The sequence below is a fragment of the Pteronotus mesoamericanus genome, unplaced genomic scaffold (genome assembly GCF_021234165.1).
Source record: "Pteronotus mesoamericanus isolate MK-2021 breed Mesoamerican mustached bat unplaced genomic scaffold, CSHL_Meso_final scaffold_167, whole genome shotgun sequence".
Classification (NCBI taxonomy): Eukaryota; Metazoa; Chordata; class Mammalia; order Chiroptera; family Mormoopidae; genus Pteronotus; species Pteronotus mesoamericanus.
In genome coordinates, this window is record NW_026555308.1 from 22,377,223 (window position 1) to 22,404,310 (window position 27,088).

Consider the following 27,088-nt stretch of genomic DNA (forward strand, 5'->3'; position numbering starts at 1 on the left):
GAGGAGGCCAATTTTCTGTTAGAGCGAGAGGCATGGTGGATTTTCCATGCAAACGTCTGCAAAACTCTAGCACAAACAACTATGCCCCTTATTTTCCCTGATGACTTTTGAATGTGAGCCAGCATTGCCTAAGTTCTCCAGTACTTGCTAATCAAATTGGCCAGCCCAGAAGGGAGAAGTAGGTCCACCTGATCCCTCCTCACGTGGTCAACCACTCCATTTAGATGTCCATCCAAGAAACCTACAGTTTGGGCAACATACTGCTTTCCAACCTCCATTTTGGTCAAAATCAGAATGGGACACCTAACAAAAAAACCCAACCAGGAACTTAGCTGCAGCCGACACGCTCTGGCTGCATCTGTGCGTGGGTTTGGCATCTTGCAGCGGCCGCGGTCGCCGCCCAGCTGTTCCCTCACTACACATGTTTTCCCTCGTAAAACTTCCAGCAGGCTGGCAGGCTTCACGCTTCTCACTTAGCTTTGTTTGTGTTTTCAATGAATCAATGGGATATGGAGACTAATCAAGATGTTTAGAAAAATAAAGAAAGGAAAAAAGAGGAACAGCTCGTGATGTTGGCTGTTCCTGGAAGCTGGGTGAGAAAAGCTCTGCCCGTGCGGGAGCCCAGGCAGGACATGGGAGGGGGTCTAGGAGCATGGGTACATGAGCACCCAGGCGCTGCAGTTTGGGGGCCCTACAGTGAAGTGCCACCCCAAGGACCTCACAGCTCTCAGATGCTGTCTTTGCCTGCATTCCATGCCCTCTATCAACTGCTCCCTGGCTGGATCCCCAGCCTCGGCCCCTACTCTGCTGAATGTCATTGGCTCTCTATCCATCCAGTCACTGAACTAGTCCGCCTGCCTTCATTTCCCTCTTGCCTGAAGGTGGCCCAGGATCTTCCAGAGGAACTTGGCTGCCCCCTACCATGACCATTCCTTGTGCCCTCCTATTAATGGAAGCCCTGAGTACAGAATCTCTCCCTGACTCGAACCACAGACCCCAGTCCCGAACACAGGGCTTCACATCTAGAATCCGACAGACTGATGAAAGAATACAGTGGGGAGCAAGAGAATGCTGGAGGAGCTCTGCACTCAACTGTCAACCTCTCTCCCCATCAGAAACTACAACAAGGAAAGCAGTCTGCCAACAGGACACCATGTTTTCAGTTCCCTGACCCGGAACGAGGGATCCTTTGAGTCTCTCCGCTGCAGACCAGAGGACAGGAAAATATACACAGCATTTCATAAAAAACAACAGGAACCGGCTAGTTACCTGAGCTCACACAGCCCTGCTGCAGAGGGTCCTGTAGTGACGTCACAGAATGGAGGACTAAATAAGAAAAAGGAGTACAATTAAATCAGGAAAAAAGCTCAAGGGCTTAAAGCTTCCTAATACACTGAGGGTAGAAGAGGAGGGACAGCATAAGCTCCCAAAGGCCTAAGGGAGGATTCCCCATTCCTTACAGGGAGGGGCTAGAATGCAGAGTCCACACAGGCAGGCAAAGTGCTGCTGGTAGAAAGTAGGACCCTGGCTGGGGAAGAGGCAGAAGCTGTCACCCATGATATGTTTCACCTTGGTGCCTTTGGCTGATTTTCTTTCCCGACTCCCTGATTTAGCTACTTGACTTTAACCTATATTTATGTATAAACAGCATTTTCTTAATTGGTAACTCATTTTCTACTGCTTATAAAATTAGCTAGGCACAATCTTCTCTCTCCTAAAAACTAAAGTTAGTACCATGGCAACAGGTGGTGGAGGAAGGGGGACAGTTCTCTGCCTCCAGTGCCCCATGGCTGGCCACCTCCCTGCACAGATGCCCCTTCTCTGGCCCGGCAGCAGCCAGGGGCCGTCCTCACCTGGACCCTGCTGCTGTCCTTGGACGGGCAGGACGCCCTGGCCCAGCTCGCCATTTAGCCAGAGCTGCATCCGGATGAAGGGTTCGCGGCCTTTCTGGGTCAGCTTGCTCCATGGCTTTGGCCGAGACAGCATGTCACTGACACTGCCCTGGGACAGGCCCAGAACCTGGAATGGCAAACAAAGACCACCGCATCAGCACCCAGGGCTGAGCTGGGGCTGCAAAATGCCTTAGTGCTATGCAAGAACTGTGCAGGAGGTGTGACAGAGACAGAGGACACCCAGGGAGCGCTTCTGGTGGAGCAGAGAACCACTGCCTGGATGACAGTGACAGCCTGGGATGGCTGAATGAGCTTTTCAAGGTCACTGGTGAGCCGATGACCTGGCAGTAGGAGCCATACTTATAGTCACAGCTTTCAGCTCCCTGGGAGAGGCAGGTTGGGAAAGAGAGGGGTGGGGTCTCCATCCTGCCAAGGCTGTAGGGTCGTCGTCTTGACAACCCAAGAGGAAACATTGAAACCATCTTGCTTTTTGCCTGGTGGCGCCAGGAAAGGCTGAGGTGCTGGAGCCAAGGACCCCTTCAGAGGCAGAAGCAGCGGATGCTGGCGGGATGTTGGAAGCCAGTCTTCTTTGCTGGTGCTGTGCCAAATTGGCATTTAGAAAGATTCACTCTCTTTGATCACATCCTGCTCTACGGTGGGGGCCCCGAGGTGAACTGGTGGCAACGGGGAGAGCCAGCCTGGGAGTAAAACTCACTGCAGACGATCGACAAGTTGCACATACATTGCCGAGTTTTCTTATGCTCACATATGGCCATACATATGTATGGGCACAAACACCCCCCACAGGACACAGATGCAGCCCAGAGATATTTAGGGGCTGCATCCGATCACTCTTTTGAAAAGTTCTCAAGTTCCAGAATAAACTGCACTCATGGGCCAAACAAGTTCAACACTATTAAGTCTGCTAAATTTAAGGCATGAGCACAAATGTCTATTTAAATGTTCTCAAATGATATTTTTACAACACTGAACTAGAAATTTCAAGGGATTTGAAATTCTCATCCTCATTTCTATTCCTCCCATCACCTTTTGCAAAATCAGGATGAAGAGATCACAATCAGATACTGCAAGAATTCACAGCACCGTATACTGCAAAACACCAAACTGAAGGCAGGACAGTGGGGGGGCCGGGGGGCGGGTGGGTCAGGGCTGGGGAGGCTGGCCTCCTGGAGGCCACTGAGGACGCAGCCAGGTGCCCTTCAGGGAGGCTGCCTTTCAAGGGAATGGAGAGCTTCTCATGCTCAGCATTCATTACTGAACTTAAAACGATCCTGGGCCATTATGTTTATCTTATATTCTACAGGCCTGGTAAATTCCCATTATCCAGGATCTTGTCACCAGGAAGTGGCTAGAACAGAAAGGTCTGGGAGCTCATCCCCAAACGACTGTGAACCATGGAAGGATGGTGTGGAAACAAGGGCTTTTCAGGGTCCTGGGCAGCGCTGTTCATGCCACCGCTAGCTGTGCATTCCTGGGCAAGTCACTTCACCTCTGGCTGGATGTTACCCAAGTGCCTGATGAATTATGAGAAAGGTACATTTATTCTTCACATGGCCTTTGTGTTCTCTGCACATTGTAATCAGACCTTTGTTTGGCCACCACGACCTGCAGAGGTGCCTCTGGGCTGCACCTGACAGCAGAGGGAGGACTTGAATTCAGTCACCTACCAGCTCGGGGCACATAGTTAATTTCTCTGAGCTCACTTTCTTTAGCTGTCAAAAGCAACTTTACCACCCCCCTCAGTGTGACTGAGTGGTCTAAAGGAGTACACTGGGTGGGAAACCTGGTCTCTACTGGGGATGCAACAAATGAAACGTTTGCCAGCCTTCCCAGACGTTTGGGAGTGGATAACCCATTATGCTCTATGGCTAGGTAATTCATAAGTGATGGCAACGTCCTGCAGGTACTTATTTCTAAGCAAAGGGAAGAGATAAGAAAACCCAAGCCCCCAGTTCCTTACCTTCTCCCCAAAGATCCTTTGACAAATGCCATTCTTGGCCAGCTTCTCTTTCACCTGCCGGGTAAGCTCAATGGTGTCTACTTCTTGGTACATGTAGATCTCATACTGCTCGGGTGTCAGCGGGGGTACAGAGGGCTTGGCGGGCTTGGACAGGGGTACGATCGGGGAGGAGGGCAGAGGGCTGTTCTGCGGCGTCTCGCTGCGGCTGGCTCCAGTAAGGCTCAGCTCCGAGCTCTGGGAGTATGGTGACTCTGCGCTGGGCCACTCTTTCCAGTACTCAGAGGAGGAGGGTCCCTGGAGCTGGCTGCGCTCGGCCCGCGCCTGGCTGCTGCCGCTGCCTTTTTCTTTCCCACTGCTGGCTTCTTCAACCTTAGTTTCCTCGGAAGGTGCGCTGCTCTTTCTTTCTGGCTGCACAGTGCTCCACCAGTGGTCCTTCCACCCGCCACTGCGGCCCAGCTCATTCTTCACGTGTCGAAGGACACCCTGTGCAGAGTCGGCCGCCCCCGGGAGGTCCAGCCCAGGCGCGTCCTGGGACTCCTTTTTGAGGGCCGGGGGGTTGGGTAGAGTGGAGGTGTTAGAATCTGGGGCAGAGGCGGGCTTCTTCAAGGAAATGGCTAGAGGAGAGTAGCTGGACACCGAGGACATGGGTGAGGTGGACATTAGCTTAGGGGTCAGGATGGCAATATCAGTCTGTGACAGTGGTGTTTGTTTTAAGGCGGGGTCAAGGGCGGCTTGCTGGGCCTCCATTTCTCGGCGGGCTTGTTGCAGGATGGAACGGATGGCGTCATCGGAGTTCCCGCTGCTGGATGTGGAAGAAGGCTGGGCCGGCTCTGCTGCATGGAGCAAACACAGAGGTTAGATGGTGGTGGAACTGCCACCTGTGGTGGGGAACATGCTTCTTTTACTCCACTTCTTCCTAACTTTACATATCACAAAATGCGAAATATTTGGGAGAACCTCACAGCTGTGTGTCCCACATGTCCCCAGTCAGTGAGACATTCGTGCATCTTGTCCGAAAGTGATAAAAGCATTAACACTACTGCTCGGTGACCCCCTGACCCTCACCTCTATGACCAACAGAAAAGATTTATTATCAGGAGTATGATAAGAGCGAAGGAGTATGCTCAGTGATACCCATCCTGGATTTCCTCTCCTTGATGATTTTTAAACAGTATTCTTGTGTGCTATATTCCAAAATTCCAGTGGTTGTGTCAAGCTTTAGAAACAAAGGTTTTGTTAACAGTGGTGGTGAGAGACCAGTGTCCCAGCGTAAGTGACCATGCTTGGGTTAGCTCAGATCCCCTTCTGGGTGGGTGGCTATCATGCGGCCAGCAACCCTGAGCTCCACAATGAAAGGCAATAAACAGGGGCCCGAGGCTGTGATCCCCGGGGGAGTCAAAAGCATGGCTGGGCCTCAGGATCTCCACCTGTAAACTTGGGGTGGGTAATGGACTAGATGAAGGATTCTTAACTAGGGCTGTGCACCAGAATCACCCGCTGGGCTTGTTAAGATGCACATGCCTAGGCCCCAACCCTGCAGTGTCTGACTGAGAAGCAAGCCTGGGGCTGGACTTGCTTCTGCATGGACAGCATCTGTATGTTCAACCAGTTCCCGGGTAACGGCAGAGTAAGGCCCGGTTGAGAGGTGCTGGGCCGAATGCTCTCTCCAGGTGCATCAGCTTTGCAATGTGTGTTCATAACTGGGGGAGGAAATCACACAAGCTGGTTCTTCTCTTCCTTCAAATGAGGTTGACAAATGCCGCAAACGACAGTGACAACCTTTAATGCCTGTGGAGGACCTGACTTTACTGGTTAACAGAAAGCCCTCCCTTCGCCAACTCACGTGACTCTCCCAGCGTCCTCAGGGTGCACGCGGCACCACCACTCCATAGGAGAGATTGTGCTCGGGAGGGAAGGGGTGAGCCCTGCAGTTGCACCCCGAGGTGGGCCTTTCCACTCTCAACTCGGGGTATCCCCTAGCCTGCCAAGCTTTCTGTTGTTCAGCCACCAGAGGAGGGACTGGCTTAAACCTCCACTCTGGCCTTGGGGGTAAGAACCACACCAAACTGAAAGCTCCGTCCATCCTCAGGCTTGATCCCACAAGGAGTCGTCATTTCCTACCCCTCTGGGGTCTCTGGAAGCGGGGACACGGCCACAGGAGGGGAAGTGCTGGGATGAGAGTTGAGAGATCCAGGTTGGGAAATTATTCTAACTTTTAGCATATTAACCAGGAATAATAGGATAACAAAATCTCTCTTTCAGGGTTGTTGTGAGGAGCTAGTTTAAGGTAGGTAAAAATGCCCAGCCCAGGCCTGCTTCCCAGAAGGAACGAGCTCACCCCCTGAACAAGCAATGTGGGAGTTGGCACCCTGGGGAGAGGATGCAGTGACCAGGGGCGCGACCATGAGGTGGCCCATCCTCAGCTGCCACAGCTGCCCAAGGCCAGGCCTGGTAGGAGCCCCGTGGCTGGCTTCGTGCAGAGCAGGGCTGCACGGGTGCAGGGCAGGTGTGCGTAGGACTCCAGGAAGGGAACGCAGGCACTCACTTTCCTTTCCAGTAGGTCTGAGCTGAACCTACGGCATGGCATGCTTCTCAAGCCAAGCTTAACCAGAGAAACACCAAAATGTGGGAGTTCTCTCCTCTTAGAGAAAGCAAGTAGCTCCAGGGCTGATTCCTGAGGCAGACTAACCACAGATGTGGACATACATCCATTAAAACTTCCTGCTCCTCCCTGGCAGCATTCATTCCATAAAGCAGGTGGTAAGAATTTATTCTTTTTTGGTAGTGTTTGGTTAAGTACATATCCAAATAACACAAGGCTATACTGATTGCATTTAAAGAAGAAATTTGATTCAAATTACCGGTTAATGTAAGCAAAGAAGATCCTGGGCCATGAGTATATTCTTGAGTCAACGGTCGAGAATGATATCATGAAAAGAATGGTCGCTATTAACACAATGCATGTTACACAGGTCTACTCCCCTCTGCACTTGCCTAAATGCTTGGAAACGTGCTTTCTATTATTTTTAAAACAGAAAGTAAACTACTGCCGACCAAAACACTTATGACAATATTCTAATTAAGTTTGGAAAACAGTAGTCAAAGAATTGGAATCCGTACCAGTTTTCTGCACTTGCAGCTCCCTTTTGGCTTGTTCCAGGATGGACTTGATTGCTTCATCGGACCCAGTCTCCGAGGCTCGGATCCGGGTGGTGATGTTACCTGCAAGGAGAAGACACACCAATGACATCAAACCCACACCTCGGACAAAAACCAGTGCTGCACGAAGGTGTCATTCTGATAAAGAGCTCACGCAGGAGTTGAGGCCCGTGACGGTAAGGAGGCAGGCGTGGCCTCCCATTTACCTGTGCCTGCTGTGCGTGCAACTTCACAGCAGGTACCGTGACCCCGTGCAGGAAGGGCTTCCTGCTGAATCTGCCTGGCATTAAGTGTTACTCAGCCAGGGAGATACACTCTCACATTTACCCAAGCTGGACACCCACGGGTTGGGACCAGGGAGAGAAAATCATTTAATCTGGTATAAAAAAAAAGATGAAGGAATAAAGGGCAATGTTTTTTTGTGAGACATTTAAAAGCAACTCCAACAACTGCTTTGGCATGGGGCTATGTTCAAGGTTCTTTACGTGTTTTTGAGGCTGGCATCTCAAAAGGAAAAATGGAAAAGAAGGGTTGAGGCTGATTACCTATCAATCATTTGGATGCACAAGGTAAAGAGGCTGAAGGCTTAACTTAAAGTTTTCAAGCTATTATCACATATTGTCTTTTAAAAATTTATGAATGAGGAGAGGATCCTGCAGAAATCCGTAAAGGACAAGAATTCAGTCTTCTGGTCACATGGTGATGCTTTGCAGAGTAGCCACATGTACAGATGCACTGAAGCTACTATGGCCCGGGGGCTGGCCCCAGTTCTTTCTGGAAGCCGTCCACATTTTAATTTTTCACTACCTTACTAAAACATGAACCACCGCACCAAACCATTTAAAACCCAGCATACCACTGGGACCAAGCCCCATTAAAGACGCAGCTCCAAGGAGTGCAGTAGGGGTTGGCTCGCCAGAACCCAAAGGAAAACTGACTATGATTAGGATTTGTCCACTCCGCAGCACCTTCAAAATATTTCAGAGTTAAAAGAAAGTACAAGGAAGCAGCAGTATCTCGTTTGACTCAGTCGCCTGATTTTTCTCAGAGCAACAACTGTTATTCTTTCATCTGCTTCTGAGAAAATGGGAAAGGCATAATTTGAATCTAAAGGGGGCTGGGATTCTTATTTGGGTACTACTAATTCTTAGTGGTGGAGCCCACTTCTCACCTCTTCTGCACTCAGTAGAGTGCAAGCAGCTCAGGAGGAAGGGGCCTTGCGTAATTGAACCCGTGCTTTGTTTTATACTTACTAGCTCTGTTTTTCCATCAGGTTCCAGGCCAGAATCACACTGTACAGTTTTAACCCAAATACACAGCTAAGGACATGCTGCTTCCTAGGTTACTAACTGCAAAGAAAAACACCTGCCTGCAACATACCTTCAGACCCATTTCTTCGTTTCGGTACTTCCTGAAATAGTCTGTTCAGGCTCTGGCCTGGATTCTCTGTTGAAAAACAAGTGTGGTAAGAACAAAACAATCAGGGGGATGGTGGTGTTGACGATATGGGCTGTGTGACATGAAATCTGAGCCACCTGTCACTACCAAGAGGGCTCAGGGCTTCCTGTGCAACTTGGGAGCTACTGGACACTTCTGAGAGGCCCTTCCTGGCTGAGTGGCCTCGGAGGCCATGGCTCTGCTGCAAAAGGAGATCAGACAGACCTAAGGCCTGCGGCACCAATGCCACCAGGGGCAAACGGAGGGAGCCCTGACGCTAAGCGAATCGCCCACCAGCCCCCGGGACAAAGCTCACATTAATCATCCAAAGACAGTCAATTTTAGTTAACATCGCTATAAAAAGCTCGATGTGCTTTGTGCAAATTGACTTTGTTGTTCAACCGTCACCCTTCTGTTTGTTTTGAGCCTACACTTCAAGGTTTTCCAAATGTGCCTGATAAGATTACCTCTCTCCATCATTGCTGATTTAGCAGAATGATCCCCTGTTGTTAGTGAGGGAAGGAATTCTTTCAATTAGGGACCACACTGACTTTTTATCTTTTTAGGGAGGGTGGGGTAGGAAGGGTGTTTTGATAAAACTTTCTTGTATTTAACTCAAGGAAGGTGTGTTTTGCTTATAATGCTACATAAATCACTAACAGAACATAAGCACTGGGAGAGAGCTGACCACAGGACATACTGCCTTCTGTGTGGTGGGACGATACACTTCCATGGGGAAGGCTGACACGCTCTGCCCATGGAAGCAACTCTGTGTGAGGACTGGCCTCAGTGCTGCTGCTGCTGCTGCTGCTCTAGGGCTGGATGGTACCCAAGGACTCCTCCTCACGTGAGGCCAGCACCCAAGGCCAATCAGACCACTGGACACTAAACATGTCAGGATGTTGTGTGTAATTCCCTCAGTTCAATACACAGTACTGAAATACTGAGTTTACTAAGTGTGAGGTGCTGAGCGGGTTTCAGAGGCCCGATCTCCCAAATCTAACAGCTTTCGCTCGTGCCAGTTGACCCTTGAACTCTGGAAATGGTAGAACTGAAGAGAATTTTACCTGATGTGATGTACAAATGTTGCATCACACACAGACACGCACACACAACTCTGTGACGGGCTGACAGGTTGGCACCAACCCATGAAAGTCTCTCACCTCTTTGTCTGCCTTGGATGCTACGAAGAGCCAAGATGTTCTGCTCATCCGAGAGGAACTGCTTCATCTTGTGAAAAGGCTCCTTGCCACGAACGGTCAGTTTATTCCATGGCTTGGGCCGGGCCAGGATCTCACTCACGGACCCTTGAGACAGTCCCAAGACATAATGTCCGAAAATGCGCTGTCCGATATTGTGCTTGATCAACTGCTCTTTCACCTGCCGGGCAATTTCTGCAGTGTCTATCTCCTCGCCCTCGGAGACGCTCCCAGCACTTTCTGACTGGCTGGGAGATGGGGCCATGCCATTTACATCTGGGCTTTGTTGTAATGGACTTTGGGATGATATGGAGTTTGTGCTGTAAGGACCTGTTGAAAAAATCATGCTTGTGCTTCCTGCTTCCTGCATGGCCTTGGAGTAGAAGGACTGCATTAGCTGTCGTTGGAGGAGAGAGTTTAGTGCAAATTTTCCTGTAGAAGCCAGGGGTAGGCTGGGGCTTGCCAGGGATGAGCTGAAAAAGTCTTGAGTTAACCCCGCTGGTGAGAACTGGTGTGTACCATTAGTATTGGAAGCCTGCTCCCCCGTGTTGCGGGGCAACTGAGGAGGGGGCGCCGGCAAAGGTCCAGGACGCCGACTCTCAGGCTGGTCTTTCCCTTTTCTCCTGGCTGACCCTACAAGGAAGGGCAAACATAATGCATTATGGGGGATTCAAAAGGGAAAAAAAACCAAGACCAAAATGCAAAGTTTGCCCCACAAAAGGGAAAAAAAAGTGCAGATTTTACAAGGGCCAATGAGGAGTGTTGGTTTGTTTTTCAATTGAATTTTTAAATCAGCCAAACGAGGCCCCCCGGAAACAAGCAACATGCATTTCATGTTTGCACCTTTCTTGTACGTTGCAGCCTGGAGAGTCCCCTTGACATAGATTCAAACTCCTAAGTGACAAGGAGCCGGTATCACACACAGTAAAGTTGACAAGTCGCAGGCCTCTGATCGGACCTCTGGCATTCGAGCTATTACCAGGAGGGCCCCACCTGAGGAGCAGCAAACACTGACATTTTGGGACCAACGGATTCTCTCACACCACTTGCTCTGAGGCGAATGCACCGCACCAAGTCCACTCGATCGAAGGCACGCACATTTTAAGAATGAAATATCATCGGAGCCCGAGACACTTTTAAACGGTTTACCAGCTGCCAAAACCAGAAGCAGTCAGTGACGCCACCATTTTGGGATGAGCAAAGAAAGGCTAAGGATGGGGAATGCGTTCCCAAGGAAAACCTGACAAAGGAAGAAAAGCTCCACTGAGCCTGGAAGGGCAGGGCTAACCCTGGCAGCAGCCCCCGGACACACCACAAGAGAGAGGCCGCACAACTAGGAAAAGATCAGAAAGCCAACATCCTCCAAGTGTCCCTCCTGCAATCTCCTGCAGCGCTGGCTCTAACTGACCTCCACAGACACTCTGCGGCCACAACTCTCACCCTGACCGTCTTTAAGCAGGCGGGGGAGGGAAGGAGAGGAGCAGTGAGGATGAGGAGGAGACCAAACACTTATTAGTCAAGGTTCTCATCAACCGGTGATGTTCCCGTCATGCATCGGCCCAGACTCACGGTTCACCTTTCTCTTCCTCGGCCCCCGGAAGGGACCGAGCACGGCACACGAGACCCTGTCAACCTACCGCTCAGGTCGCTGTTGGAGATGCGCAGTGCGGCGTTCTCGGACTGCAGCGAGCGGTTCTTCTCCAGCAGCAGCACCTCCAGGGGCTTGGATGCGTCCTAGACAAGGCAGAGTGGGGCTCACTGCGGCAGGGCACCCTCCCACTCCCCAGGCCACCAGGCCCTGCAACTCCGGCTCCTACGGCTTTCCATCCAACTCTCCACCTGCTTCTGACATGTTACAGACTCTGACTTCCCTGATGATGCTCAACACACATGTGGAAACATGCATGGAAATACGCCCCAAAAGAATTTGTTTCAGTTGAAGTAATTTTTCTTCTTTTGCAGCTGGCAATAGCACTGGCTGCAGAGCCATACACCTGTCAGAAAATCATTGTAAAGGTGCCAGCCACGAAGAGTCAGCTGCTTTCTGAGCATCAGGAGCAGGATGACATGACATGACTTAAATTTTAACTGGCTACCAGGTTACCACGTGCCACTGTCACCTTGCCTCTGTAGACAATAAAAGTTCCTAAGCCAGTCCTTTTGGGGCTGAGCTTTAACACAATCTAAAATAGTTTTTATTCAAATTCTTAGCACCAACTTAAATTACAGTTTCGTTTAAATTGAGTTACCAGTTTGGAAAACACTAACTTTTAAAATAAAGATAATTTGCTTTAACTTTGTTAAATGTTCTTGAGGAACGATTGGTCAGCTATAGGCGAGAGGTCTCATAGAAATAAAGAGATGCAGAAGCTCGCCTGGGGACAAACAGTGACTGTGGCCACGCTGACACTCACGCACGCTAAAAGCAAAGTGAGACCAGGTACCTGTGTCCCGGCTCCTTCGGACGGTGCAAACTCCATGGACTTCAGAATACTGCAAAGAGCAGGACAGGGTGGTTATTTCCTCCTCATACCTTTGGTAACAGTCATAACTAATGAGCATCAACATCACAATTTCCTGCTCTCCAGGAATGGAGGATCTGACAACTTTAACAACTTCCCTGGCAGCATTATAATCTGATAATGTCTCTAGAATAACTATTCAACTAGCAGTTGGCTAGCAAAAGTTTCTTGCCCGGCATGTAAATCACTCCATATGGAATCACACCAGGTCTGCTCAGAGTATAATTTTAAAGTTGAACACAGACATAACACCAATGCAAGTGGAATGTATTTGTAAAGCTTAGTGAGAATGAAAGAGCTGGTACAACGAAGCCAACCTCAAAGAGAAACCTCAGCACCCCAGGGCTGCCCCTCCACATGCTCAATTGGTAGCTGGCACCTGGGGGTGGGGAAATGGGCAAAGAGTGTGGCCCCATAGCTGGATGGCTCCAAGGCTAGCAGAGACCTTCTGTACTGCCCAGGGACAGGGAAGGAGCACCATTGCAAAGGTGTGGGAGACAAGGATTATTTCTCCTTTGATCTCCTTATCATGGAAACCACCTTGGTCTCTGGCCCGTTTCAACAAGTCCGAGAGCTGAGTGAGTTCAGGTGCGCAGAACTGATGTTTCCAGTCTTTCTTTAGCGTGTGCATTGCTTTCTTTCTGTGAGTTATTGGGGAGGAAAGGGGAGGTCAGTCCACGTGGGTGGTCCCTTCATATACAAGGAGGGAAGATGAGAATGAGCATGACGTGTCCCCCAGTCAACGGGCCACCTGAGTTCTCCCAGCATTCTTGAAGTCATGACTTTAGCCTCTGCCCTCCTTAAGCTCCATGGAAGTGTCACCAGGAGGGGACAATGTGAAAAATGGCCAGGGCCCCGGGAGACCACTTTCTGCCACAGCTACCACAAGGTTCAATAAGCAGATGACTGCTCTTAGTTTCTCTACAGTTGTACCTTTGCAGTGGCCCTTGTCATGTAAACTAACAAAAAAAGAATGAAGAGGAGCTAATAGGGGTAAACCATGTATGGGCTGGGCAAAAAGTTCATTCATGTTTTTCCACAGGATGGCCCTAGTAGTGCTTAGTTGTCTTTAACGTCATTTGAAACAATTTTGTTAGATTGTATTGTGATAGCTGCCGTATCAGTGTGCATTAAAAAAACACCAAAATTGGTGAATTTTTGTGCAGCCATTTTAATACTGAAGATGGGAGAAAATATGCAACATTTTCATTGTATTATGCTTTATTTCACTAAAGGCAAAAATGCAACTGAAATGCAAAAAAAGATTTGTGCAGTGCATAGAGAAGGTGCTGTGACCAATTGAATGTGTCAGAAGTGCTTTGTGAAGTTTCTTGGTACTATTGACATTTTGGCCAGATAACTCTTTGCATTGGAAGACGTTTAGCAGCTCTCCTGGCCCCTATCAACTAGAAACCAATAGCGGGAGATAGCCAACATACTCAAAATATCCAAATCAATAGTTACTGGTGAAAATGAAAAACGTGTCCTTTATTTTATAGAAAGAACCTAAACAGACTTTTTGGCCAACCCAGTAATTTTTATTTCATGGTGGGCTATGGGGAATACTAAAAGAACTCGGCCCCATCACATCAGACACAAGCCTGAAACTTGTTTGTTCTTAGTGGCCATCACATTGTTCACAGGTATATTCTTGTCCGAGAGTTTCTTTAGATCATGTAAGAGAAGATGGAGTCTTGGAGTTTATACTAAAAACACCAGTGTCTCTTCATTTAGTCAGCAGATATTTACCGACAACCTATTATGCATCCGGCATTGGAGAATCAGAACCATTCCACTTCTCATCCTCACGACCACCATGGGCTCTTTCAGAGAGGACAAAATCCAGATAGCATGGGAAACAGAAAACCCATGGGGGCCCTTGGAGACACGTTACTGGGCTGGAGACAGGGTCTGTGTGTTGAGTTAAGAGTTTGAGATGGGCCTTGAAGGAGCAGGATGCTTTACAGACCATGGGGGCATGGGGACGGAGATGGGAAGGAAATATAAGTGTGTGTTTGAATAAGCACTTGGATCACTAGGAAGTGGGAGGCCAAGGGCACATTTTATCAGAAAAGCCAGAGTGGGGTGGCTTTTGGATGCTGATGTTGTGGTGGGCAGATGCAACAAAAGGGCCACCAGGAAGGTGGGGTGAATGCTCTGGAAGGGCAGGGGTCACCTAGGCAGACAGACGGACGGGAGGGACCAGACCCGGGACGTGTTGCACGCTAAAGTCAAGGAGCGTTGGGAATGGAGATGAGCTTGGAGTGGAGGTGTCGGACTGATCCTGGCGTGGGGAGCTTGGGTGAAGGTCCAAGTTCCTCTGATTCCACACTAGAAGATGGCACAAGTTTTTTCTTTTGAAGAGGGAAAGGGAAGACCGGAATAGAGAGGCAGGTACAGAAGGTCCACCAGATGAAAAAATATGTATCCCTACGTTATTTACTAACCTGTCCCTCAGTTCTAGCACCCTCTAAGTTCATGACCTCCTCCCCCAGCCTGGAGCTCATAGGCAGGCCTGTATAGAGCACACTTTGGGATGCAAAGGAAGGGATGCATACTTTGGGGCGGGGGGCAGAGTACAAGGCTTGAAGAAGCTGGAGCTGTAGAAGAGTTTAAGGGTTGTCCAAGGCGGTCCTGGCAGAGGCTGTGTGTGAGCAGAGGGAATGAGACTGCACAGGACTGACCAGGAAACCTGGAGGCACCTCATCAGGGGAGCTGGGGGAGGTCACGACTGAGGGAAGGCTCCTGGATATGGCAGCGAGAAGGTTGAAGAGGCCTTCTAATGGGTTTTTCTAGCAAACGCAAGGGAGCAGAATTAACACAAAGAACAGCATGGTGAGTTGGCTGGTGTATGCTTATTTTAAAAGTAGAAATTAAAAATGTCAGCAAGAGAGAATGGGGCTTATAGAATAGCAGGAAGGATTAGGAAGAAGGGAGCCAGGGTCCAGGTGGAGGGGTCAGCCTGGAGAGATGGGAGGGAGGCCAGGACAGGAGTGATTTCAAGGTAAAGGGGGAAGATCAGGGATGTCTGTCTCCTCTGTGGGCAGGGCACCAAGATGGCTGCTGAGGGGCCAGGGCTCAGGTGGAGAAAGAAGAGGGTGCTGAGGGCGTAGAAGGGTCCCTGGTGCAGCATGGAGCCCATAAGCAGCAAGGGAAAGAACAGAGCCTGCAGGGACCTGGTCTGCACACCAGCGACTTCCTTGCAGGAGGTGATAATCTGGCTGTGGAGATGGAAGACAGCCAGGGGAGACTCTTGTCAGCCCAGGCAGGAGGATGAGGGGGATCGTGTGCTCTACAGGGGGCTGTCTATGAGCTCCAGGCAGAGGGAGGAGGTTGTGAGCTTAGACAGTGCTAGAACTGGGGGACAGGTTAGGAACCAGGGCCCAGGAGCTGCAGGAGGGCCAAGGGTAGGCTCTGAAGAAGGAATCTGAGGCAGGAGGGCCAGGCTGGGTGGCGGGACCTGAGGAGGGAATGCCCAAGCTTGAGAATGCAAGCGTTAGCACCAAAGGGGCAACACGCTCTCAGGTTTTGCCTCTCAGATGGGCAATTGGAGGTTGGGAGAAGAAAGTCCTGGAGTCTCGGTGACCAGGGAGATGTGAGGCCAGGTATACTCTTTCAACTGGAAAATGTTTCCCTGCTCTGCTTGGGGAACTTATAGCTGAAAAACAAGCTCATATTTTGTAATTTCTAAATGGTAATGTCTCCCCTGATTTTGTGCATATTGTTGTACTTCAAATGCACAGTTTTATAAAAAGTCCAAGGAATTCAGGCGCAGGCCTAAGTGTGAACACCCACAGTGTTGGGCAGCCCAGGACACGGCCCTGTGGTGCAGTGTCTGCTGACGCCAAGATCAAGGACCCATGGCTGCCCCCTCGCTGCCATGGCATTTTTAGCAATGCCCCCAGTGTGCCCTGGCTTGTGAGTGGCTGAGCAGGCATCTCTGCACTTACTTTAGTTCTTTCTTCACCTCTTCATAGTCAGCCTGTCCTTTGAGTTTTTCTTCCAGTTGCTGAAAACAGAGAGGAATTTTAGTAGTTGCTATGACTGAAATAGGTCAATAGACTCTATGAACTGAATGTTTGTGTCCTTCCCCGCCCCTTCCCCATGATGCATATATTGAGATCCTGACTCCCACTGTGATGATATCTGGACATGCGGCCTTTGTGGGGCGGTTAGGTCATGAGTGTGGGGCCCTCACAAATGAGATTAGTGCCCTCAGGAGGTCCCAGAGAGCTCCCTGCCTATTCTGTTCTGCCCAGTGGAGGCACAGCGAGAAGAAGGCAGTCAGGGAGGGAGCTCTCACCAGACACCAAACTTGCCAGTGCCTGGATCTTGGCCTTCCCAGCCTCCAGAACTGTGAGAAATAAAAGTTTATTGTTTGTAAGTCCCCCAGTTTATGGTATCCTGTTATGGCAGCACAAACGGACTAAACAGACTTCACTGACTAAGTTGCCTGTAAAACATCCAGTGGTCACTCTCTGGTCTACTGTAAGCAGGGGACAGAGGCATCCACACACACCACACACACACACACACACACACACACACACACACACACACCACACACACACACACGCGCACACACACACACACACGCACACACACACACACACACACGCACACACACACACACACACACACACACACACACCCCCCCCCCAACGCACGCGCGGCAATATAAAGCCGTAAGATAAGATAAAATTTGGAAAACAAGGAGGAGGTCATTTTGTATGAATATCATGAAATGGCAAACAGGATGAAGGGAAGCTCTCCTAGTATTTTAAACAAAATATGTTTGGCTCGCTGGTGCATACACTCAGCTGTCAACACCTTTGGTGGAACTCTGCAAACAAAAGCTGTAAGCCCCTTTGTTGTTGAGGCTGTCATCAGGCAGGCATCAGGAAGAAGCATTTGTAGGGGATCGCAGGGTTGGAGGCCTGTTCAGCTGGGCGGTCAGTGGCCTCCCCGACAGCTGAGTCCTGTGAGGAGGGCCCTCTGAGGGGGCCAGCAGGGCTGCAGAAGGGCACCGCGGACCCCTTGATGGCCCTCGAGAGGAAAGGTGAGGGGCGCTGGCCAGGGGGCCAGAGGAGTGACAGCACGTTTCCCAGGTAGGATGATGCTCTAACATGCTCCAGGGAAGTGCCTGCGCTCACTTGGCATTCGTGGGGCTGGCTCTGCACAGAGCTCTGCAGGGCCTACTTGCCGGGAAGGGCCTTTGGCATGGGGTAGTCAGCAGAGGTGCTTCCCGTTACGAAGGTGCTTTGGATTAGTTTGCTTTTTTGTCCCCCAAAGGGAGCTCTGTGTGGGAAATAAGGCAGCTTAATATAAAACACAAAGACCCAGCTTGGGGGGGGGGTGTTCTAATAATTTAGCTGTTTTCAAGGCTGGGGTGAACAAATTCCAGTGCCTGAATCAAAGCACCTTCCCATCTACAGGACTTCTAGTCGCCATCTGCTTGATCAGCCAGAACTACAATCACAGTTTAAAGCCAACTGAGAACATTCTAGGGTTGAGGGAGGAGATGCTCATCTGGCCATCAGCTTGGACATTTACCTGAATCCCACCCTGCACGCTGTCTCAAGGATTTAGCTGTTCTGTAAACAAAATTCATTTAGCCCATCTTTTCTATTGCATTTGCTGGCAGTTTGTGTATTTTCCATTGCGTAACTTTGCGCCGCCCTAGTTCCTTTTTAAGACCTCTTGCCAATGTTATATATTATAATGGTTTCTCAGCCGTAATCAAACAGGGGGTAGCATGCACTCATTTTCCGACAAAAGATTCTCAGAAGGTGCTCATAAAAAAGTGATTATTTCATTCTTCTCCCTATAGTGGAATAGCAGGAAGCACTAATGTCCCAGCCTTCCCTAACAAAAGATTATCCGCTGCTGCTGGGATACAGAAACACCTTTCGGATTGAGGAATTCACTGATGCTGGACACTAAACACACATAAAACTTGGTCCTGTTCAGAGATCAGGAGAAAGACAGGAAGAAAGGCAGTGAGAGGAGGAAATAATGGGCACTTCAGACCTCAGCATGGCATTGAACCTGGAGTCAATTCTGTCCCTTACAAGCTGGGAAACTTTGGACATGTTAATGAACTTGTCATCTGTAAAATGCGATAGCAACAGTTACCTTAAAGGATTGAGCTAACGGGCACAAGGCAAGGACATGGTGCATATGTTGGCACTGTAGGGCCTTGGATGTGGGACCATTACCACTGCCAAGTCCCAGTTCCTCTCTCTGAGCAGCACAGTTGCAGATCTTTTTTGCAGACTCAAGATGGGCCCTGATCAGAAGGCTTTAGGACTAGAGCCTGTAATCTGGTTGCATGTAAGTAAGTATTCAGAGTGAACTAAATAGCTTCCACTGAAATTTCTGCCACCTACTTGGGGGCTGCTTAATTAAGAACCCACGACCATGCCTGTAAAATCTCTAACGGTGTCTTTGGTTCGTTGGGTAGACAGGTGGATGGAGGCCTGACAAAGTTTGTCCCAACCTGAGACCTTTCAGCTCATCCTCACGCAAGTCCCTGTAGACTGCCACGAAGCGTAAGGCGTGGGGCTGAACACCGGCCTCTGCTGCTGAGAATGCCCATCATGGCACAAAGACCATGCACCCTCAGCTTGGTTCTCTGACCAGAAACTCCTTGCTGAGTACTCGTATAGTCTACTTTCAAAGACTCAACCTGGAAAGGGCAAGATGATGCTCCACCCTGCTATTCTCACTAGAGAAAGACTCTTCTCTCAGATTTTGCTCATACTCATCGGGCGGGCCCCATTCTATGCTTGGCTCTGCATCCTGCTGTCTTACTTAATTGTTGCAACCCCTGCAGAGGCAATTGTCTGCCCAAAGAAAGAGAAAGAATCACTGAGTTCTACAACCAGACCTCATCAGAGTCAGGGCTGCCCTGCCTGCTGGCAGCAATTCCAGGAGGAAGTGAAAGGCTTGAGTGCCCAGGCCAGGCCAGTGCCTGCTGCAAGCCTTCGCTCTGAGCCTGACAGGTGGGGTGGGGCCACTTAGAGGCAGGGCGACCTTCGATAAGGCTTCTCTAAGCCTCAGTTTGTTCATCCGTAAGTGGGGATAATGGTGCATACAGTACAGCGCTTCTGTGAGTGCTTAAATGAAATAATGCATATTAAGTGCTTAGCGTGGCACCCGGCACATGGTAGAGCACTCTGTAATGATGATTATTATTGTTATTCTAGTTGTTATTACTTTGTCCTTGGTGGGTGATATTTAATATGACTAAATTGTTTCTGGAGAGACTCAGTGGTTCTGAATCCAGGGGCTCTGTTTATGAAGTTCTCCATGTGCCAATTTGTCATCTCCCAGTGTCCCCACTATTCTGTGGCAGGTCCATGGAGAAGGAACACAGGTACTGGGAGCAATTCTGGTTGTTAAATGCTGATGGCAGGAAAGGCAGCCCCATGTTTTGTGCTATGAATGCAGAATTTGGAAACCATATTATCCTCCTGAAAAGGTACTTACCTAAGAACACACATGGGCTTTACACAGACAGGTGAGAAACGACCAAGTGTCAGAAACAGGTTGTTAGCCCAGTTCTGGTCTGGCTGAGTGTGACCTTGGGTGATGGGCTTATGAGTCCATTGACCTTTGAGCTCCTCATATGAAAAATGGGGAGGGTTTTCTAATAAAAGTGGTGAGGAAATGTAGGGCAAGCAAGTGCAGGCTGCCAAATACCCCTCAAACATGGCTGTTTTATAATATAGGTCACATAGACTTAATAATATAGAGTATATATGTAGTTTTAAGAACTGCATAGGTGCTCATCGAATGTTTCTTGAACTGCCAGAAGAGTTATCTATATGAAGCTCTTAAACTCCTGGCTAAGAGTCAAATAATAAGGACATTTAATTTAAAATGCAAAGAGTTTTGGTGTGCAGCAAATTAGGTACTACGTTTATAGAAGATATCTATCTCAGTCAAGTTATAACATAGGGCTTTCTGTATCTAGGGCTGCTAAATTAAGGGACCTCTGGCACAGGAGACTAATGCAAAGACCCTTGGAAAGGCATTATTTTGCAGGTCACACAGCGAGGGGTCAAGGCAGCAACACTTCTTTTGCAATAAAACAAACTGTGGGCCAGAGAGATGACTGTGTTCCAGTTTGTACACCTTTCTGTACAAAGGCTCCACCTTTCTCCTCCAGGATGATCAGAACCAGGCTCTTAGCAGTGCTGTCTGAAGACTGACAGCTCAGGTGCCAGTGTGTGACCCCTGGTCCTCATCTGCGCCCTGTGCCAAGGGGCCACCAGTCAGAGCTGAGCAAGTGTGACTAGGTTCCCTGGTCCAGGAGAGGGGGCTGAGGCACAGACGCTTGGGTTGATACAGCTTTTCTGCGGTTCAGGACTAGGCAGTGTGCACCCGAACAGGGACCCACTCCAGCTCCCGCAGTTTTTCAGTGAGAGGTAGCATGTATGTAAATAATCAACTGATGCTGGGCAAGGGGGAGAAGCCCCGAGATGGCTGGGCGGGAGCCATGCACACATGGAGGCTGAAAACTTGAGAGAAAAAAGGGGACCACAGGGTAAGATGGGGGTTGGTGGGGAGAGTGATGGTTATGTTGGAGGGCTTGCTGCAGGCTGGAGAATGTGACTCCAGACAGAAGAGGAGGCCCTGTAGGCAACCCTGTCACAGGTCACCTCCAACTTCTACGAGCTGTGATGTAGGTGTGACCCAGGCCCAGGGCAGATGGGAGCCAACTCCTTCTCATGCAGTGGTGTCATCACAGACTAGGAGGGTCCTGGTCCAATAGAGGCCCCCTGGACAATGCAAGCCACGGTTAGCCAAGGGTGCTGCAAGCCGGGGACTGTGTGAGTGAAACATCTGGATTTACTTTCCACGTGACTACAGGCATGTGTGTCTTTCCAAGACAATTCATCATAGATTCCCACAAATAATTAGCTCCCTGAAGAATCCCCAGTAACACCTACTGGTTTACAGTGATTTTACGGGAACCTACCTGTGACCTCCGGTTTCTACCTCAACCCCAACACAGCCCGCAAGGCCTGTAGCATGTGGCCCTTTGGTTTTGTCAAGATTGCTTCCAGTGTGCTCCTCCCCGGGCGGGGCCCCCTCCACCCTTCCTCCTCTCTGTGGAAGGCGCATTCTGTCCTTTTTTCCGACCTGCTCACGGAGCCTTCAAGACCCAACCAGGACAAGGCTCTGGGAGGCTCAGCTCTGGGCTCCTCCGCTTTTGGGATGCTGATGACTGACTCAAGCCATCCCGGGTAAGTTTCCCCGGTGGTGCTTGGGTGGGTGCTGGCCTCTCCTAACCTCAGTGACCTTCTTTACAAGGCAGCGATCACCATCACGCCTGCTCACCCAGCGAGTGTCAAATGGGATGTGGATGTTAGAGCTTTATACACTGAGACGTCGATAAGATGCTTGTTAAAACATTATCGAGGACAGCCTCTGTGCAGAGTAAACACACTGCCTGGTGAGGAGACTTATGTAACCAAAGTAGCAGCATCTAGAAGTATAGTCACCGAATGACTCTAGAGAAGCAGTCGTTAGTCTTTTTTCCTGTCCTAACCTCCTAAGGGACCCATCATGCTCTCCAGTGGCACAGAAGAACCTATCAGCACCTCAGGAGGTGGGGTAAGGGGTGCAGAGGGTTGGGCAGCCATGCACAGTTTGGAGACAGTCCTGCAGGTAATTCTAATGCACCTGCCAACAAATGTAATTTCTCCCTATGGGAGACTGGCCTCCTTTTAGCTAACTTTTCTTACAAGTATCATTTTAAATTGAAGCTTTTAAAAGTATTGCTTTCTGTGCTGTAGTGAGCATAATGCAGGTGACTGCTTAATTATACTGCCTCTGTTTTAAAGTGTCCCAACAGAAGACTACAGAATATGGAGTTATCAAAAATAGCAGCCTGGTAAAGGCAGTTGGTTTTTCATTAATTAAGAATATAGAATTATCCCTTACAAGTGGTGCTGCGCTTGAGCACTTGTCAGGATGGGCAGGACGAAACATCTCCCCCTTCTGAGTCTGTTTCCCTGACTATTCAAAGGTTAGAGGATGCACTACTGTATGTGGAAAGTGATGGAACACAGTGAACTTGGCTTGACAAGGTGGAACATGGGGAAAGAAAGACTGGGAAACACCTGACCATCAATTTACTCTAAAAAATTACAAATCAGTTGTCTAACAGAAGGGAAGAATTATCCATCGCAAAGAGATGGAGCGTTCCAAGGTGTTAGAGAAGGCGACAAATAAGTCCCCAAGTCCATTCCATTACAGAGTGCATCACCATAGTGTGCTCATGGAGAAACCCTTATAAGCTCAAGACTCTCAATAATCTCAAGGTTCTGCCCGTTACACCTTCTGCCATTGTGGAACAAACCTCCCACAGCCCATGGGTGACTGTCATTAGCATTCGTCTCAGAGACCACTGTTAATGCTCAGGCAAAGAACCCACAATTCCAAGATGGTGAGATAGAGAGAAGCTGCAGCAGCCTCACGCAGATCCTGATTTGAGCCCTGCACAGTATGTCCAAGTCCCTGCAGCCGGACAACATGGTCCAAGATAGAAAGGGCTGGGGGGAAGGCGAGGAAGGGGTGGGGGAGGGAGGAGCAGGAAGAGAGGCCCCAGGAAGTTCAGGTACGGCTCGCTGCTGCTTCTGTGTGGCCACCACCACTGGGTCAGAGATCCAGTTGCAAAAGCATCAGGTTGTCAATTTGACAGGTCTCATTCATAAAATATTTTCCTAATAATTGTATTGCTGCTGCGTTTAGATGTGAGACTATAAATTATACGCATTAGAGGGGAAAAAAGCCCTGGGAAGGTATCTCATTCAATTAACCTTATTCCTTTGGGGAAGGCTAATGCCTTTTGTGTGTGGGTTCGATACTGGGGAGAGCTTCACTCCTGGCGACAAGGGGTTAAGATAATTAAAATCAGAGAAGTCTTGTTACTAGAGGATATGTTTTGATTATTAGATCAGATGAAGATAAGGGAGCAATAATTTTGGAAGAAGTATTGCTGAATTGTTTCATTAACTGCACAGTATTAAAGAATTCCCCCAAGATACGGATAAAGAACATTAATTTGTGAAAAGTGCGTTTCATTTTTTTGTGAAGGCAAACATTAAAACCTTAACTGATTTAGAAGAAATTGCTCTATAATAAAAAATGTAAGGTCTACAGCCTCCCTCTTATGTAGTCAAATGCAGGATGTATTAGAGTCAAACACTTTAATGGTAACAAAGGAGAGAAAGGCAAATTATCTAATAATAATGCCAGTGCTAGGGTCAGAAATGGCTGTAACATGAGAGAATTAGATTTAATCTAGAAATAAAAAATGAGTACTGGTACTTGCTGGGTAGGCTGATGAGAGAAAAAGACACACTGAAGAAATAAATGCCATGACTGATGACAAATGTGACCAGGCCTCAACCATCTTCCCAAAGTCACAGGACTGTCTTCCTCGAGGGGCCCAGGCACCTGGCAGTTTCTCGGGCAGTGGAGGAAACCCACCCCAAAGGGGAAAAGGAGAAACTAGCGAGGGACAGCTGTGGCTTCCACCAGTGCCAGCGAGGCTGGGCCATCGAGCTGCCATGAGGACAGACTTGCTGGGAACTCACCTAGCTCTGGGTCAGAAACATGGTCATAGGTTGAGCAGAAAAATTTCAATGAAAAAAAAAAAAAAAATCAAAATGAACCTAACTACATTCTAGAACTACTTTATATAAGAAAAAGTTGTCTTAGCATTTTTATAACTAATCTTGATCCACCCTATTTCGTATACAATGACTATACTTGGCAGTCAGTCACTCATTCACTCACATACCCCACAAATGGACGCTGAGTGGGGGCAGGAGGCCCAAATGGGCATCGCTTATAAGGGCTGGGGCGGGGAGGGCAGAGCAGGGCAACATCTGGCCTGAGAGCAGGGACCCCGAGCCTTTACTGGTCCCATCTCTTCAAGGTCAAATAAGGTATTCCGAGGAGGCCCTTCTGGCTCTGACATGCTATGAAGCTAGGGTCCCAGGACTATCTTCAAATTATACTAATAACTTCAACTGATTGAAAATATACTAGATAATATAGACATATATTTTAATATAATGAAAAAGGTTTCAGGTTCTGAATTTGGGATACAAGGTTGTGAGAAACCCCAGGAGGATCTAGCTTTTGTCTGGGCTACTCTGGTTCCATCTGGGAGGAAAGGGACCAACCATGAGCTTTTTGGCTGCCTGCAGTACATCCCAGGCCAGAGGGACAAAAAGTGGCCCTGCAGCTTGAAAGCATGGCCCACAGGCTTTGGAGCACCTCTGGCTTTCATTTCATTAGGGCACAAGGAGAGCCTGGACGGCAGTGTGCTGGGTCTTCCCGCTGGCAGCCTCCTCTAGTGGCATGTTTATACAGACGGCCTGCGGACTTGACAACCACTATAACCCAAGAAGCACACAGAATCTCCAGGTCCACAAAGTCAGCTCCAGTTCTCAGGTGGTGAAGCAGAGCTGCGAGTGGGTGGGCGGGCGCTGAGGATGGGGATGTCCACCAAGTGCTGCATGCAAAAAGTGGTCAGTCAAGAGGCAGGTGCTGCCCAGGCTGGAGCTGGTGGGATGGAGGAGCGGGTTCAAAGTCCGCCTCCCTGCCTTGGGCTCCAGGACACTGCTTCTAGCTACTTCACATAGGTTCAAGGTTGACATATTGACAATTCCAGTTGTGATGCCCTCCAAAAAAGAACTCTGGTGGAGCTTATTCACCCATGCTTCTGACTGAGGTGGTCAGGGGAGGCTTATGCCTTGTTATATCGTTCTCACTGGAGGAAAAAACTTCCGTTGGTGGTGGGAGCTCAGACTGAGACATACCTAAGCAGTTGCTTTTGCTTTTAAAAGAGATCAAATTTTAACCATTATCTTTGCAGACCACAAAAATGAGAACATCTTGTAGAAGGGCCAAGGCAGGGCCAGACAAGGCCTTCTGCCACGGTTAGTACACCCATCAGGTATCCCAGATGCTGGAGGGCAGAAGCAATCCACGGAAGAGCTCAGGGTGTCGGTGGGGAGCCAGAACCACTGTGCAGGTCAAGCTGGGCTCCCTCCAGGGCCGCATGTGGAAGAAGACAAATGGTGTGCATGTGTGCATCCAGCCCGCCCTTGCCCGCCAGCCCCCACGGCGCCCTTACTTTGAGCGTGCTGTTCTTGGCACTTAGCTGCTGCTCGAGCTGGGAGATCTGGCTGGCCGAGTTCTCCCGCAGCTTGGTGAGGCTGGCCTGGAGTCTCTGCACATCCTCCACCAGTTGGGCGATCTCCCGCTCTTTGGCAGCCAACTCAACTTCCAGGCTGGAGCGGGTCAGCACCTCTATGGCCTGCTCCTAGGAAGGAGAAAGGAAATGACAAAACTGCACCAGCTTTAGGCAGGTGCTCAGGGTTAGGTGTGTGGGCAACCATGGCAAAAACGGGCAGATGGGAGGATGTGATGGTGAGCTCATGCTAAGACATTACTTCATGCCTCTGCTTGGACAGGGCCAGCTGACTACCCTCCCCACACCACTATTTCACCTGCACGGTGAGCTGCCATCGCAATTTGTCCATTCAATAAGCATTAATGAGTACCAGGCACGCAGCAGTGGACAAAAGGGTGCAAGTCCCTTTTTTCACAGGGTTTCTAGTCAGTGGGATGGGTGGGTAGGTGAGAAGCACTAATGCATTTATTAGTAGCGTAAAGTGTGTTGGGTGGTGATAAGCACCAGAGAAAGGCTGAAGCAAGGAGGGGTCATGGGGTCGGACCTGAGAGGCAATTGGGGTTTTTAATAAGATGGTCAGGAAAAGCCTCATGAGACAGTGATATCTGAGCAGAGATCTGAAGGAGGCGACAGTAAGGGCCCTGCTGGTAGCTGCGGGTTGAGTGCCCCGGCCAGGGGAACGACAAATGGGAAGGCTCTGGAATGTTCCAAAGTGTTCAGATCCTCTCCCACCAGATGGGATTTAATGTCCTTTTGGATCATTACTAAGCTATCTAGATGCTATGTTATTTGACAAATTGATTTTCACAGTCAGCGTTTTAAAAAGAGTTAAAAAATGCGGAAGTCGCACATTTGGAGTCCCTCTGCTTAGAAAGTCATATGATGATTGATATTTTTAAAAAACTTGTCCCCTTCCCTAATTTGTTCATAGTGGAAAATAGGCAAAACAGGGAAAAGGTGTAAGAAAAAAAATAGAAAAAGTTAAATCTGTAATTCCACTTCCCAAGGACTAAAGTAGCATTTAGGAAAGATTTTATTTATTTTTAGAAGGAGGGGAAGGGAGGGAGAAAGAGAGGGAGAGAAACATCAACAATCGAGAGAAACATCAATGGTTGCCTCTTGTACATCCCCAACCAGGGACCTTGCCTGTATCCTGGGCATGTGCCCTGACTGGGAATTGAACCAGTGACCTTTCAGTTTGCGGGACAACACCCACCCCACTGAGCCACCAGTAGGGGTAAAGCAGTACTTTTTTCAAGCTCTGAAAGTAGTAATGGCTCCTGAGAGAATGCTGGAAACTTTTCTGTGGGGCAGCTGCACTTTTGGGCATGCCTGACGGGGACCAGGAAGGTAGAACTGCCCAGGTGTCTGGGGCAGCTCACACTGCAGGGTGGAATGCCACGCGCCTCACAGTCCTCCGCTTCCCATCTTGATCTTGCCTACACCAGGGTGGAAAATGGGAGCTGCAAGCCCAGGTGGCAGAGGCAGCCATGCCACTCCATGCATGACATTCTTGTCACAGGTTTTTTATATTTGGGGACAGCCACTCAGATAAATTTTTCACATCTCCCTCCTTAGGAAACTAAAGCCTTTTCTGTGCAAAGAAGTGACTCCTTTCTTATCTTTGATTTGTGTAATATAGTAAAATAAGATTTCATTTCTCCTGCCTTCTGGAA

At 49.2% G+C, this 27,088-nt stretch overlaps 1 protein-coding gene across 4 annotated transcripts in view; it reads right to left on the reverse strand.

Annotated features, from left to right (window-relative positions):
* Nucleotides 1–27,088, reverse strand: part of CUX1 (cut like homeobox 1) — a 364,417-nt gene that overhangs the window by 62,242 nt on the left and 275,087 nt on the right. Inside the window, exons 11-20 of one of the 4 annotated variants that reach the window (XM_054589768.1) lie at nucleotides 25,353–25,535; nucleotides 16,141–16,199; nucleotides 12,113–12,161; nucleotides 11,306–11,402; nucleotides 9,633–10,301; nucleotides 8,413–8,478; nucleotides 6,994–7,095; nucleotides 3,874–4,706; nucleotides 1,854–2,019; nucleotides 1,270–1,326 (exon numbers count right to left, since the gene is read on the reverse strand). In XM_054589768.1, the coding sequence (XP_054445743.1) occupies nucleotides 1,270–1,326; nucleotides 1,854–2,019; nucleotides 3,874–4,706; nucleotides 6,994–7,095; nucleotides 8,413–8,478; nucleotides 9,633–10,301; nucleotides 11,306–11,402; nucleotides 12,113–12,161; nucleotides 16,141–16,199; nucleotides 25,353–25,535 (2,281 nt within the window). Of the gene's footprint in view, nucleotides 1–1,269; nucleotides 1,327–1,853; nucleotides 2,020–3,873; nucleotides 4,707–6,993; nucleotides 7,096–8,412; nucleotides 8,479–9,632; nucleotides 10,302–11,305; nucleotides 11,403–12,112; nucleotides 12,162–16,140; nucleotides 16,200–25,352; nucleotides 25,542–27,088 lie in introns of all 4 variants that reach the window. The other 3 variants (XM_054589767.1, XM_054589770.1, XM_054589769.1) reach the window with 3 other exon arrangements.